Source organism: Lycium barbarum, chromosome 2, assembly GCF_019175385.1.
Source record: "Lycium barbarum isolate Lr01 chromosome 2, ASM1917538v2, whole genome shotgun sequence".
In the NCBI taxonomy this organism is placed as follows: Eukaryota; Viridiplantae; Streptophyta; class Magnoliopsida; order Solanales; family Solanaceae; genus Lycium; species Lycium barbarum.
This window is the reverse complement of record NC_083338.1, coordinates 135658302-135674318: the sequence shown is the minus strand read 5'-3', so window position 1 is coordinate 135674318 and position 16017 is coordinate 135658302. Positions and strand designations below refer to the sequence as shown.

The 16017-nt window shown below is 36.0% G+C and overlaps 1 protein-coding gene across 1 annotated transcript; it reads right to left on the bottom strand.

Annotated features, from left to right (window-relative positions):
- Nucleotides 1-573: 573 nt before the first annotated feature.
- Nucleotides 574-4271, bottom strand: LOC132627446 (uncharacterized). Its single transcript, XM_060342795.1, has 4 exons — nt 4042-4271; nt 1895-2012; nt 1603-1831; nt 574-882 (listed from the first exon to the last, which is right to left on the bottom strand). Exons 1-4 carry the CDS (start codon nt 4191-4193, stop codon nt 854-856), a joined length of 528 nt encoding a protein of 175 aa, XP_060198778.1. The 5' UTR covers nt 4194-4271; the 3' UTR covers nt 574-853.
- Between the last annotated feature and the right edge of the window lie 11746 nt (nt 4272-16017).

The window sequence follows — 16017 nt, the reverse complement described above, 5'->3', positions numbered from 1 at the left end:
ACCCTGTTTCTATTTGGACTTAGAGGAGGTATATCAGACCTCTACTATTAAAATTTGAGACAGTTCTTGACTACGTTTAAATTGAGATTGGAGGCTGAGACATACAATAAGTGGCAAGTATTTTGGACTGGGGAGTAGGTGAGAACCCAACAACATACATGAGCAAGCCTCTAAATGCCAGAAGTGCAATTATATGGCAAAGAGTGATAGATAAGGTGGAGAAGATTAGCAACCCACAAGAAACAGTACCTACCTATTGGTTGGGGTTTGGGTTTTTTTTTTTGGGGGGGTGGGGGGTGTCAACAGTGTCATTGACACTATCCTACTAATGTAATGTCCCTGTACCCTATGCCAAAGAAGCTGGAAAGCCAGTTTGATAAAGCAAGGAGAAAGATGTGGCATGAAGTTCACTGTATCATGAAGGAGAACGTTTGTATTCAGAAGACCTATACAATGTGTCTCATATGATAAAAACCTTCGTTCTTCGGAAAAACTATAGTTCTTTAAATTCATAACACAATACCGGACATTCATGACACTCATGTGAGATATTGAACATATTGCGAACAGAAATGGATCATAAAACCTGAAGATAATTTGTATCAAGAAGTTTGCTAGTAAGAGGAGTCCACGTAGAAATTTGCAGTATCATGAAGAAGAGAGCTTGTACTCAGAATACCTATACAATGTTTGTCTCATATGTGAAAAACTCCATTCCTCTGAAAAATTCCAGTTCTTTAGAGTCTAAAGTCATAACATAATACAGGACATTCATGTGAGAGAGTTGAACATGCTAAGCACAAGAAATGGCTCATGAAACCTTTGGATAATATACTCTTCTTGCAAAAGCCCATCATGCCTTTATTCTTATCACAAACGAACCTGTAACATCAGAACCCCAACAAAGCACATAATTATGACCAAATCCTCCGTACAACTGGAACGTGAGAAACAATGGGTCTTCAAATTTGTCTAGAAACAACTAAAGATAATAGGGATTTTCTTTGTCATTTGCATTTTTTATGTATACAAAATATGCCCTTTTAATAGACAGTTAGATGGATTTTTTTAAATAATAAAAATACCTCTACCATAGACATCAGCTTGGTGTGAAATTAAATGAAAATATTTTGATTTATAAAATAAATAAGGAGTCTATATATATACTAGTTTAAATTTCTACACGAGTAATTCGAACAAGTAGTTTGCACAACTACACAAGTCAGACATTTCAGTTACCCGGTGATCATATATTGAAACAGAGAAATACTTAGTGAACAGGAAATTTAAATCTTCCACTTAAATCTACCTTATAGTTTAATTTATCTGTCACCATCCAGTTTCTAATTAAGGCTTCCCCCAAATGGCCAGGACAGTGATGTGAAAATGTCTTGAGATATCTTTATCTAATTAATAATTAAAGTATGACCTTTGAGTGTCTTGGACTTTGAGTGCTCATTGTGCCCAAGATGTAGGCAAAAGTAAACAATGGGAAAATTACCGATCAGATAAGATTTCTTGCCCGCCCACTTCTCTATACAAATGGAGCTCTTAGTTTCCTCCAGTTAAGGGAATAATAGAAGCTAAAATGAAGAGACTTACAAGCAGGAAGATTAGATATATCTGCAGAAACTGCACAAGGAATTCCAAGGTTTGAAAGTGCTCCCCTTATGATTCCACATGGGAAATAGAGATGCATTCCTATGGCTTGTGCAGCTTTGTTTTCAGCCATGGCTGAAGGGTCTTGAATAGAAGCAAGAGTGTCTATAGAAGGATCAACTGACATCCGCGACAGCCAACGAAAACGATTGTCTTGTAACACAAAGGTGCCCTACAGGAACAGGAGTTAGATATCACTATTTCTTAAGCAGCAACGGCACAAATTCAAACTTACTCTGTGATTTGTCTTCAGGTTATCTATTTGCTTCTTGAAGACCTCAGACCAGAAGTCCTTACATATGAATTTGATAGCCTCCAGATGATCAGTGAACCGGGGCTTATCCATGGTATACCTAGCAAAAATAATTATATAAGAGGTAGTACAGAAAGTAAAACATGAAAGGTAACACATGGTCCGACTTAGTAATATTGAGCAGTGTTTAATCATACTGAGATCAAGATAGAGTGACAGATATTCTCAACTAAAAGCCACACTCCCTGCAGAAAAACTTAAATACGGCTCAACACAATCCAGAGACTAAATTACACTTCAAACTAGAACTCAGTACATGAACAGGTTTTTTTTTTTTTTTTTTTTTTTGAAGACACAGTATATTAACAGTCTTTGGGGTCGCAACTTTGGATGACAAGCCACAGAAGTCCGTGAACTCAATAGAAGCAAAAGAAATGACAAAACATGAAAGATGAAGCCTAGAGTTTCAGCCTACCAAGTTATGTATGCTTACAACATCACTGATCTTAATCCCCGATATAAAAGATACCTTCACACAACACTCTCAAAAATAAACTAATGTAGCACCTAGCAGGAAGAAGGGAGAAAGGTTAAAGAATAGAGAGAAATAGGATAATGAGATGAATTCATCGACTATTATTCATCAAGTCAACTGTGTCAAACAAGAGCAAATGGGTCCTACTGATAGAATAGAGAACCCAGCTCAAGCTGGACTCTTGGAACAGTAAAGGTTATCTCTAATTAAAAGAAAAAGATAGATCTAAGGAAACTTACGAGGATAGATTCTAATCTAAATAATGATTTATTAAATCAAAGTAGGAAGATGTAAACATTATCTAACGGAAAAGGCTCAAATATGCCATTGAACTATCGGAAATGGCTCATTTATGCCACTCATCAATAGTTTGGCTCATCTATGCCATCGCCGTTACCAAAATGACTCATTCATGACATTTTTTATTAACACCGGTTTTACAATATCAGATATGACACATAACCTCCAATTAGAGGTCCACGTTGTTTAATTAAACCAGTCCAATAATAAATCCCAAATTAATTAAAACCCGACCCAAATTAATGAAAAATGGCACGAATGAGCCATTTTGGTAATGGCGATGGCATAAATGAGCCAAACTATTGACGAGTGGCATAGATGAGCCATTTTCGATAGTTCGATGGCTTATTTGAACCTTTTCCGTTATCTAAATAATGACTCGAGAAATTCCAACTATGCCATTAGGACAGACAAGTAGAGTAGTAAATACACCAAGTTAGCACTTGACTCTTCAATATTCCAGTAAATGCACAAGTTTTGTGTCATGCCAAATAAAATTAGCAAGTATTCTTCTCTGTCGTTAAAATGTAGATATATACTGACATATTACCTAGTTCGAAGCCTAATAGTACAGTCATGAGACTAAGCATACTCAAATCTCTGTTGCAAACATGAGATTTATCCCCAAAAATCACATCATGAAGTAGTAGAGTACTAGTAAATACACCAAATAAAATAATCTACACGAATCAACTTCAACTATTGTTGTCTAGGCAGTTGAATCTTCAACAACTTCAAATGCATATAAAGAAACTCCGGATAAAGAAAAAACTCGGATTGACTCTCGAAATTTCAACTGTGTCACATAAATTGGGACGGAGATAGTAGCAAAATACACCAAATTACCGTTACAAAATGATCAATTATTGTTGTCTAGGCATTTGAATCCTCAATGTTACAGTAAATGTACAAATTTTGTGTCATGCCAAATAAAATTAGAAATTATTAGGTCAGAGATCCAAAAGTTAACCCCAAAAATCAGATCATGTGAGGCAGTAAGTAGGGTAGTAAATACACCAAATTACCACTGTAAAATTATCTATGCCGATCAATTATTGTTCTCTACGCACTTGAATCCTCAATATATTCCAGTAAATGCACAGATTTAGTGTCATGCCAAATAAAATTAGGTAAAAGTGGAATAAATCACAATAATTAACAACTTAAAATAATTTATCCGGTCAAAGAAAAAACTCTCGAAATTCCAACTGTGCCACATAAATTGAGACCGGAGATACTAGCAAATTACCACTATATATAATGATGAATAGGCGGAATTAGGGTTTGGGGTTACCTTTCGGAAAGTTGATGGCCGACCTGAAAACCAATGGCTTCGATCCGACGAGCGGCGAGTTCAGGTTTATCGGCGTAAAAGCCATTACAGTATGAAGACACGATCTCTGTTAGTAAACTCTCTACACAACTCTCACTTACCTCCCTACCCATTTCTATATCTTATTTTCTCAATTTACAATATGCTCATTTATGCACATCTTCTTAGACTTCAACTACGTACAAAATGTTTACTTGTCATATAATTTTATCTTATTTTTTTCATTTTATCCTTAATAGTAATTATTTTTAAAGGGCTCTTTTGGTTAGAAATAACTAATTTCAAAATTAGTTATTCCACCCTCATATGGGTATAAGTTATTTCATTACTTTTTTTTAATATTAGGATGACTTATCCCACATTTAGTAACCAAACAAAGGATCAAGTGGTACTAAATTTTTAGCTCATCACTATTTTTGCTTATTCATCATACCAAACCAACCCAAAGAGTACAAACATGTTAATTCTATTACATAAATAGAGTGAATATTTAATGAGAGAGAGTATATTTTAAAATATAAATCAAGATAAAATACGCTTCTTAATTAATATTTTTTAAGGGGTATGTAAATGAAAAACATGACAAGTATTTAAGACTGAGGGAGTACCAGAGTAAATGAAAAAAGCATCTTCAATCAAAATATTGTGAGTTGTATAAAAATAGTACTATGAAAAGTTTGCAAGGGTTAGTCCACCAATTTGGAGTAAATACGATAGGTTATAACATATAATTAGTGAGACGAAAGAAAGAACCAATTAGTGGATTGTGATGTTATCTAAGTGGTTTAATCATGCGATAGAAATATTTATAGTTTTAATTTTAATCATGCGATAGAAATATTTATAGTTTTAGTTTTATTATGTGATTCGGCGATAGTATTTTTATTTTAATAAAATGAAAGGTTTCTCTCATAATATTTTATTACTATTAGTTTTTAGTATGAACTTCAAGAAAATTAGTTTAATATTTAATATGAATCTTTTATTATCTAAACTTGAAGCTTAATTAACTATACTTTGAAAGATAAGTAAAGTAAGTCGCCTGGATGACTTTACTTGAAGAAATATATTGACAAAAGAAAAATAACAGAAATTATATTTAAGAGAGCAAACATGGAGTGAAAAATGTATACATTTGATAGCTACAACATAAACACAAGGCAATAAAGATTTTGGAGATATATCTATAATTTGACTCTAACAAACAAAGAGCATGTTGAAGAACTATTTATCCCCTGTACTTTGAGGAAATGGTCAAATTTATCTTTATACTTTGTCCGTACCGTTAATTCTTTTAGGACAAAGGGGCATATTTGATCATAAGCCAACGACGATGGCAAATTTATTTTAAAAACTTAAAATAAAGGTTAAATATGAACGATTTCAAAAAGTATAGGAGTAAATTTGACCCCTTCCCTAAAATTAAAGTATGCAAATAGCTGGTCAATTGATTTTTAGTTCTTTACAGATTTGTTTATAATTTTATATTTTTTTCACAAATAACACACAAGAAGTCTTTGAAAGGTCATTTTATTCTATTTTAAATTATAAAGGGTCAATTAACTCATTTTCACATTTAAAGACGATACTCATTCTTCTAATGATGATGATAGTGCAAAGGAGCTTTGACGACCCGACCACTGATCCATTTTGATAACTTTCAGGTTCTATTGATTACCGTTGAGAACATATTATTTCTTGCTTCGAGAGAACGTCTCCATTAATTAATCAATGTTATGAGTATATTTGTCCATTAAGTTACTCAGCCACCTAAATGGCTTAGTCATTAAGCTACTTAGCCATTAAGTTATATTTTCTTCTATAAATAGTGGTTATATGTAGAATTGAAAGAAGATGAATATAATCTGATATCTCTCTACATATTCTCTCTCTACATATTTCTTCCGTGTATTTACTTCATAGTTTTTATTTTATAACACGTTATCAGCACGAGGCTCTGTCATTTTGAGCAAATATTATGAGATCGAAACAAAATCGCTGCTATATATAGTCGCAGAACGGTGAGATTACTAGGAGGATTTCCTAAGGTATGTGTCTTTAATTATTTTAAAGTGGCAAAATAGTGAGCTTGAGGTATCTGTTATCCTCGTTCCATATTATCAGTATTGATATTCCTTTTGTCGCTACTGTTTGATTTACATGTTAGCTAAGAAAGAAGGTAATTACGATCTCATGATTAGCTAACTAAAAGTTCTCAACTTTGTTCCTGGAGAACAAATATAGTGAAACAGGATATGAAATATAGTAAATAGCATTAATTGTTAATGCTATTTACTTATTGCTTATATATTATATTTGTAATATTTGTTCTACAACAATCTTATTAAATTGAATATATATCTCACTTTGTGGATATACTTGAACTCCTGTAGAGTTAGCAAGCGATATACAAGCCACCAGTAGTGGTGATCTTTCATAATTAAGTTATGTTATGGCTAAATTATATCTACGTCTATAACCACCGGAAGTGGTATTATTTTCATAGACTTGTTGTGATTACAGCTGAAAATGTGTTAGAGAGAAATTAAAAATTCACTACGTTATATATATGTCTCGATTTGCTCCTGAAGCAGCAATATCCTAAAAGAGGTTGTAAGCAATCACGATTTGATATGCTTAAGGCACGTTCAGATGATTGTGTTCCATTCCCGAAAAATGAGAATTTTTGATAAAAACTATAAATATAGATCCATTCCCTGAAGTGAATGTGATAATATTTAGTAGAGCTTATCAATACAGGCGTGCACTTGATTGTGAAAATATCATGATTCATCTTCAGAAGAGGTAGAACAATTAAGAAGAAATAGTCTGAATATTATATGCTTTACTCCTGAAGTACTAAATTCATAAATTTGTTCCTCGAGTGGCAAACTTTGAACTCTACTCCCGAAGCAGTAAAACTTTGAGCTCTACTCACGGAATAGTAAGACTCTGAATTCTACTCCAGAAGTAGTAAGCCTATGAATATTACTCCTGAAGTAGTAAGGCTTTTAATTCACTCCTGAAGCAGAAAGAACTGGTAAAATATCTGAGAAATATTCTCAGCAATGTCTTCTTGTGCTTGAGCAAAATAACGAGTTATTGATGAACGTCGTATTGCAAGCACATTTGAATAATCAGGTTTCATTTCCCGAAGTGAATGAAGAAATACCACAACCTATCTCCTGGAGAGATAAAATACAAGGAATATACATGTTATTTTTGTGGTATGAAATTAAGACATAGCAACACGTACCTGTCGTACGCAGAAACATCTTAAATAATTTTATCAAAGTATCATTCTATGGAAAAGGGAGCATAGTAGAATGGTTCTGCTATAACCACATTAATACATTATGGTTAGTTGTTATTGATTTCCTCGAAGGAAATAACAATTAATGTATTTTCCCCTGAAGGAATTAATAACTATGTGGTTGCCTCTTTGATACAAAATGTTCAGATGTTAATGATGAATCTCCCTGAAGGAGATGTTTAAAATATTGAAGTTTAGAATTCAATATTTATTTCGTGACACCAGTAGTGTCGAAATTTACTTTCATGGTACCAAATGTATTTAAGAAATATTTGGTAATAGAAATTAATGATCAAAGGCTCCAGAAGAGCTAATTATTTATTTGCAAGTATCATGACACTAGCAGTGTCCAAATAATATCTGATTATGATAAATAAATTGAAGTCTCTTGAAGATATTATATATGATAATACCATTCATCGTAGATCGTAATTGGTACGATCGGTACACTGTAGTAGACCTGAAGTTTACTAACAATAAAAATGGTTATCATATTGAGACTACAAATGATCGAAATATTAAATATCTTCAAGTTACTATGGGTAAGAAATACTCAAGTGAAATGTTACCCGAGCATGATGAGATCACATACCACGATAAACGAGAAGTTTATTGATATACAATTTCATGCAAAAGTAAACCAGAAGTTTATTAAAAGAAATAACACTCGTCATGGTAAACTTGAAGTTTACGGGTACAAATAATTTTATCAGTTGACAAGACCATTTTGATCGTCTTGATTTAAATCTGATGTGATAATTGAGTATTAAAAACATATTGAAGAACTAGAAGATTCTTCAAGAATTTGTTTGTGTTGCTTGTTCTCATGATAAGTTGATTACACCAGCTAATGTTGGGACTGAATCCCCAAAATTCTAAAAAATATAAAAGGTGAATGTGGGCCCCTTCACCTGTAATGTGATGTCTTAAATAGATGCATCTATGAGACGGTCACATGTATGTTTATTGTCAACTGGCAGTTTGACATTTACGAAGTTGCTCGCTCAAAATGATTGAGTTGGAAGCACAATTTTCAGAATATGTAATCAAGACAATCATCTTGATAATGCTGGTTTATATCTAAGTTGGTTTGGCATTAGATGCCTCCATAATACAGCTAAACCATTGCTTATAAGAACAGAGTTTCAGATGTTGGTCTGAGATATGATATAATGCATACAACAGCACTTGTATGCTTCAGATCAATAAGTTTTGATAAATTCTCCCCTCATATTTGGTTCAGGGGCAGGAACTAGATATTTCCATCTTTTAGCATTTGATGTGCGGTACATGATTAATGGATATACCATGATGCACACAGATGGATTTTCCCAAAGAAAATGGGGACATATGTCACTAAAATAAGGGGGGGAGGGGATAAGCAGCTAAGAAATATGTTGTGAATTATCATCAGTATGATCCTCGGATAATTCAAGTCAAATGCTGGAAGCATTTGCTGACCCAACTATTTCATATTTCATCTGCAAAATGCTCCTAATGTCCCTGAAGGACAGAGTCTACAACATGCATGGAGCATGGTAGACCAATCGGTTCCAAATATAATAATCCTTGAAAAAGGGGAGGAGCAAATGATCATATTAAGGAGGCAAAGTGCTCTTGAAGAGCCGACGACATAACACTTCATGAAACCTTATGAGAGGTTCAGGTACCTGAAAATAATTAAGTATTGAGATCTCAGTAAGTTATGTCGAATTGCGAACCGATACAAACTGATATCTTGTCGACGATATCTTTGATACAATATGGCGCGCAATATTGTATAAGATTGTGAGGATTTGATTTCTACGTCTCTTAAAGCATGTTGACGTAGAATAATTACCAAGTAAAATGATGCATCTTGGTAAACGTAATGTTTATTGGGCCAGCAGTCCAAACAGCAGAAAATGTCACATTATTTATACTGATGGATGCTGTCACAGCCTATGTGGCTTACTTGATGAAATTTATATGAAAATTCCTGAAGAACTTATAATGCCTGAAGCATTTGGTTTAAAGTCTCGGGAAATGTATTCAATCAGATTACAAAGATCATTATATGGTTTAAAACAATCAGGGCGCATGTGGTATAATCGCCTAAGTGAGTACTTGATAAATGAAGGATATATAAATGATGTCATTTGTCCATGTGTTTTTATTAAGAAAACAAAATCAGGATTCATTATACTTGCTGTTTATGTTGATGACATAAATCTCATTGGAACTCCAGAAGAGCTCCAAAAGGCGATTGAATATTTGAAGGAAAAATTTGAGATGAAAGATCTCGGAAAGACAAAACTCTGTCTTGGTCTGCAAATTGAACATTTCGCTAAAGGGATTTTTATCCATCAATCTGCCTATACTGAGAAAGTTTTAAAACGATTTTACATGGACAATGCGCATCCTTTAAGTACTTCAATGGTTGTTCACTCACTTGAAGTGTCACGACCCGGCTAGGGGGCCGCGACGAGCACCCGGTGCTACCCCACCCGGGCACCCCCTTATCGTACATAACATAACATCTAGGTGAACCATAAGTCAATTCGTGCTTTTCTTATCGTTAATCATACTGATCCCATTAGACGACCATCATCATTTAACATATCATAGGCATCTGTGCCACATCATACGTACAAGGCCGATGTGGCTAACAAAAGATATACAAAATATGGGCCGACATGGCCGAACATCTCTACCCACATACACATGACTACGAGCCTCTAAGAGTATGACATATCGTATGAGCGGGACATGACCCCGCTATTGTTACATCCGGCATTTTTGCATATTCGAAAAAAAAAAAAACGAGATAACTTGGCTTGTAATGAATGAGGCCATATTTGGACCTTACTTGGTATGAATGTGTCGGCTAAGAATACATTGGTGTGGAATTACGAAAGGAGGCCAAGGGCAAAAATTGGAATTTTGGAAATTTGTTTCGGGAATTACAAAGTAAGATTCCTAATGAATTGGGCTCAAATAATTCAAGAAAAATTGAGGCCCAATTATAAAAGGTGGCCGGCCATGTGCATATGGCCCAAGCCCACCTTAATTAATTCATGTGATGAATTAATATAAGATGACCAAGTCATCTATATCCATAGAAAATTCTAGAGAGAACAAGAACAAAAAAGAACAAGAGAAAAAGAAAGAGAGCATTTCGGCCAAGAGAGAAAGAAAGGAAAGAAAAGGAAAAAAATTCTTGGAGCTAAATCCTTGGTTCAAAAATTCATTTCTTGTGGGATTATTACTAAGTACAAGATTCTCTACAACTTGGTACAATTATCTTGGCAAGAGGACAACTCTAGTGGCAAGTGAAGACCTTGAAGGAAAGGTAAGGATTTCATGCCTTTGTTATGTTATGGGAGATGTATGCATGTTGTAGTGTGTGGAAATGATTAAAAAGCATGGAAATTTTGTGTATTAAGGGTATGTGCATGTATGGCCGTGTGTGTGCATAATTGTGTGGTTGAGATGTGTTGAATTTTGTATTGTATCCTAGTTGTGATTATGATGGAATTTATATTGGAAGTGAAAGTTGAATGAATTAGGGGAAGTTGGAAAATATAGCATGTGGCCGTGTGATGCTATGGTGATGATGGAATGTGAATTAAATTCCGTTAGTATGTTAATTGTGTTATTGTGAAATGAATGGAAGGATAATGGTTCTTGTTGTCATGGAAAACTTGTTGTTAAGTTGTTGTAAGAAATTATGCAAATTTATTGTAACTTATGTAAATATGGAAAGAAAAGTAGTAAGAGGTAAATTATGATTGTCATTGATGAAGTTGGAAGATAGAAATATGTCATGAACATATATGCTAAAGATTGGAAGTTGTGGGTAAAATATGACTTTGGTAGTAAGCTTGTATATTGTGTATACCTTATGTATATTTGGTGAAAACAATAGGATGTGCCTCCGAATTATGTTGTAATGATCTTGATGAGTGACGAATATGAAAATGGTAAGATGGGTTTGGAAGTGTAAGGTCGGAATGAAAGATGTTATGTTATGACATATTATGTGTTTTGCAATGCTTGTTGTTGTTATTGATGTTGTTGTTGGGTTGCTGTGTTGATATATTAAGCCGAGCTAAGTCTCGGGGATGTCACATATATAGGGTAAATGCTGCCGAAATTTCGGTAGGCAATTATGTGATTGAGTATGGAATCTTAAAGGCTTGAATTGACAATTGGTAAACTTGACCATTTGTAGATTCTGGACGAAATTGGAAGTGAAGCTAAGCGAGTATAAGGCGCAATTGAGGTATGTAAAGCCTACCCCTTCATTCTTAGGCATGTTCTGAACATAATAGGCTCGGCCGCGAGCCTTAAATACGACTCCGTTCCTCGGAATTCGAGATGGAAATCCGCTCCAATTCCTTCAGTAAGATTGAATCCATTTTCTTATAACTTGTCTTCAAAGTGAGCCTTAAGTATGCAACCTTCCTAAACGGAGTCGGAATACTTCCAAATCATTATGGACAACCTCATAAGGTCTACTATCTGTAATTTACGTACGCCTCCTTGGGTTGGTCCGAGGTGGGCCCACAAGGCCCCGACACTTTTTGTATGACCTAAATTGCCCTATTTCTGTCCGTTTCTCACAAGCAACATCTGGACTATTATTCTGATCATGCTATGACTATTTTTTATATAAATTTTACAAAATGGCTTTGACATCTGAAAATCGGATTCTGGTAATAATCTGTCGTGCCTTCCCAAGCAGGATATAGGCGCATATTATGAACGCTATCCGAATACTTTGATTTGACTCGCCATTTGTCCTACTTCAGTTTGATTGAGTCGGTATAACGATCTGTATGTATGTGGTTTCTCATTAATCTGTTCGTGGATGTCTTAAAGCTTCCTTTCACCGGATTCCGGGCCGGTTTATATCGTGCGGATGGGCCGCCGAGTCCCTTGTCGGGGGCCGGGTCCCATGTATGAATTCCGAAGTATGATGTGTCCGGTTCCGGGGTACTGTGGTATATGTCCGTCCCCGGCTACCGTGCATATGTTACGAAGTATGATGTGTCCGGTTTCCCGGCGTGTGATCTTTCCCCGGGGTTACTGTGGTTATGATGTGATGTGTTATGTGACGGAGATGTTCGAAGATATGAAATCTTCTGAAATATGATATGTTGTGGCGCCAAAGACAGGAGTGGCGACCACGTTCCTGTGCCCTGTTCTGATTCTGTCTGTCCGTATGGATTGTGATTCTGCCCGTCCGTCTGGACCATGATCTTGTCCGTCCGTTTGATTTATGGTTCTGTCCGCTATATTTTTGTGCTTCCGGTTCAGACTATGATTATGTTTGTTATGTTTCTGCTTTACATACTCGGTACATTTTTCGTACTGACCCCCGGTTCTTCGGGGGCTGCGTTACATGCCCGCAGGTACAGACGCACCTGAAGATACGCCGCCAATCTAGGGCTCAGATTCTGTTATTTTGAAGAGCTCCTTTGTTCCGGAGCGTGTACTTTTGGTATATATCTTCTGTCTTCTGTATATTCTGTATGTATGGCAACTCCGGGTACGGCGGGGCCCTGTCCTGTCATATGACTCTGTATGTCTGTTAGAGGCCTGTAGATATGTTTGTGGGTTAGGGTCTTTCTGTACGGATGTGTGTATATGTTGTGTTTGGGGCGATCCCATTCGCCGCGGCGGCCGGTCCGCATATGTTTATATGTTGCTTTGTTGGTCGGTGTGGCCTTTGTTGGTATTTTCTGTGCGCAGGGTTATTTTGGATAGTCTGTAAAATAAAGGAAACTCTGCCAAAATTTTTCTGGAAATTATTTAAATTTGAAATATAGCCTTGACGGCTTCTGCTTTATACTTGAATGCGTTTGATAACAGTTGAGATAGCATTGGATAGATGTGTTTGGGTGCCCAGATCGGATACTAGTCACGGCCTACGGGGTTGGGTCGTGACAGCTATGCCCATAATTATATACACAAAAGAATAAGTACCCAAAAGCTACGACTCCGAAAGAAATGGAGCTCTGCTATGCAATCTCTGAATAAGCAGCTATGGATCAAGTTTGTCTCCCTGTGCACCTGCGGGCATGACGCAGCGTCCACAAATAAAAGGACGTCAGTACGAAGAATGTACTGAGTATGTAAAGCATGATCAACATCAATATAGAAACATAATAGATATCATATGAAAATAGCATAGGAGGGGAGACAGTAATATCATCATCATCCTGTCGCTTACTTGCATACATCGTCGTTCGTATCCCATAATAATACTCTTACCATACTTGTGCTCATATTCGTATACATGTCCTTATTCGTATCCTTATACATAGTCTTATCATATTCATATTCATATTATATACATAGCCATTTCATATACATAGCATTTACATAGCATACCTGACCTTATAGGATCGGTGTTTTATATATATACTTGGCCAACCAAGGCTCAAGATCATGCATACCTGGCCCTACCAAGGCATCAGGGTTATCCGTACCATCTGCAGAGGTGTGCGCGCGTTTCGTAATCGTATACATACTTTATACATAGTCATATACATATAGTCTTACCCGGCATCATAAGCTCGGGGTCTTATCATAGCCCTTCATAGGCATACATATACATATATCATAGCTCGTAAGCATCTCTAATCTCATTTTACTCTCGTCATCATTACTATCCTCATCATTATCGTTACATCTACATTATGGACTTACTCGTCATACGAGGAACATAGTATAATCATAGTAAATATCAAGGGTCGTGAGCTTATGAGCTCGGAATGTCAACCATGTGAAGACAACATACTCATATAGAGGAATTAGGAGTTTGGCCAAGAACCATGCCTTATGAAAGAAGGGTTAGCCTTACATACCTTTTCGTCGGACTATTCTACACTTGCACGTTTCCTTCCAATGCTAGCGTTTATACCTTCATTAATACCATAACAATGGTCATTAGTCATTCACATTATCCACATTATCTAGATTGCTCAATTTGCCTCTAATTCACCCACATTCATGGTCACAACACCCATCTTCGTCCATTCGTATAAAGTGTTTAGTTCATGATCTTAATACCATTTATAACACATTCATATCACAACACAACAACATTCATAACTCAATTCAAACTATTTCTCAAAATGTCACTATTCATCATTCATGACCTAGTTGACCACATTTTCTACAATCCATGTATTTTAATTCTCCAATACCTTAAACATCTTGTAAAAATCATGAATCTTACCTTAGAAGTTGTAGAAACAAGCTTTGGTTGATAATATTCTTCTTTGAGCAAAACCCTAGTTTTTCTCCATTTGGATTTCTTGATTTGGATGATCCTTGATGATTCCCTTATCCTTGATTCACTTGTCTTAATGTTATTGATGGCTTATAATCCTTGAAAACTCATATAATAAATGTAGAGAGAAGTTTTAGAGAGAAGTGGTGTAATGTGGAAATGAAATAAGACAAGTCTTGATCCTCATATTTAATGAATTGAAAAATCTGTGTTGGGTGAACAATAGTCGTCCATGGAGGTTTGCGGTCCATATTCCACTTTACGGACCGTCCCTCGTGGTCGTCTTTAAGCTTAAGCAGGACCAGAGACTTTGGCCTGCATGCATGGTGATTTACGACCATGGTTTACGGGCCGTAAATCACTTTACGGTCCGTCCACCAGGTCGTATTGTACCTCTTCGTCAGCTGGCAGAAAGTTGAAGTTGGACATGCCAGTTTACGACTTCAAGTTTACGGACCGTATTGCACTTTACGGTCCGTATTTTGCACTATACGACCACTGGCAGAAGGCTGAAGCTTTTGCATGGCAGTTTACGACTGCCAGTTTACGGACCGTGTTGCACTTTACGGTCCGTATTTTGCAATATACGACCACTGGGCAGTTTTGCCAACTTTCAATTTTTCTCATTTCTCGACTTTTCATTCTAATCATCCACATCCCTTCACATACATTTCCCATGAAACATTATACACTCGCACTCCTCGCACACATCATTAGTTCATTTACTTGCGTACCAACGGGAAATTTTCCGAGGTGTAACATGAAGTGAGTAAAGATCCGTTCCGACCTCAAGAAGAGAATGAAGAGCTTCTTGGTCCTGAAGTACCATATCTTAGTGCAATTGGTGCACTTATGTATCTTGCAAACGCTACAAGACCTGACATAGCGTTCTCTGTTAATTTGCTAGCAAGATATAGCTCTTCTCCTACACAAAGACATTGGAACGGAATCTTGTTGGTTATGCAAATGCAGGTTATTTATCTGATCCACATAAAGCCCGATCTCAGACAGGCTATCTGTTTACATGCGGAGGTACTGCTATATCATGACGATCGACAAAGCAGTCCATTGTTGCTACTTCTTCAAATCATGCTGAGATAATCGCTATTCATGAAGCAAGTAGAGAATGTGTGTGGTTAAGATCAGTGATACATTTCATCAGAGAAAGATGTGGCTTGAAGTGTGATACAAAAATACCCACAGTATTATATGAAGATAATGCTGCATGCATAGCTCAATTAAAAGGAGGTTTCATAAAAGGGGATAGAACGAAGCACATTTCACCAAAGTTATTTTTCACACATGATCTCCAGAAGAATGGTGATATTGATGTGCAACAAAT

Bases quoted from the DNA above. Each gene is read 5' to 3' on its own strand.
- LOC132627446 (XM_060342795.1), bottom strand. From the start codon at position 4,193: ATGGGTAGGGAGGTAAGTGAGAGTTGTGTAGAGAGTTTACTAACAGAG. The intron at 2,013-4,041 runs GTAACCCCAAAC...TATTTTTGCTAG, and splicing joins GGCCATCAACTTTCCGAAAG to GTATACCATGGATAAGCCCC. The intron at 883-1,602 runs GTAAGTCTCTTC...CTGATGTTACAG, and splicing joins TATATCTAATCTTCCTGCTT to GTTCGTTTGTGATAAGAATA.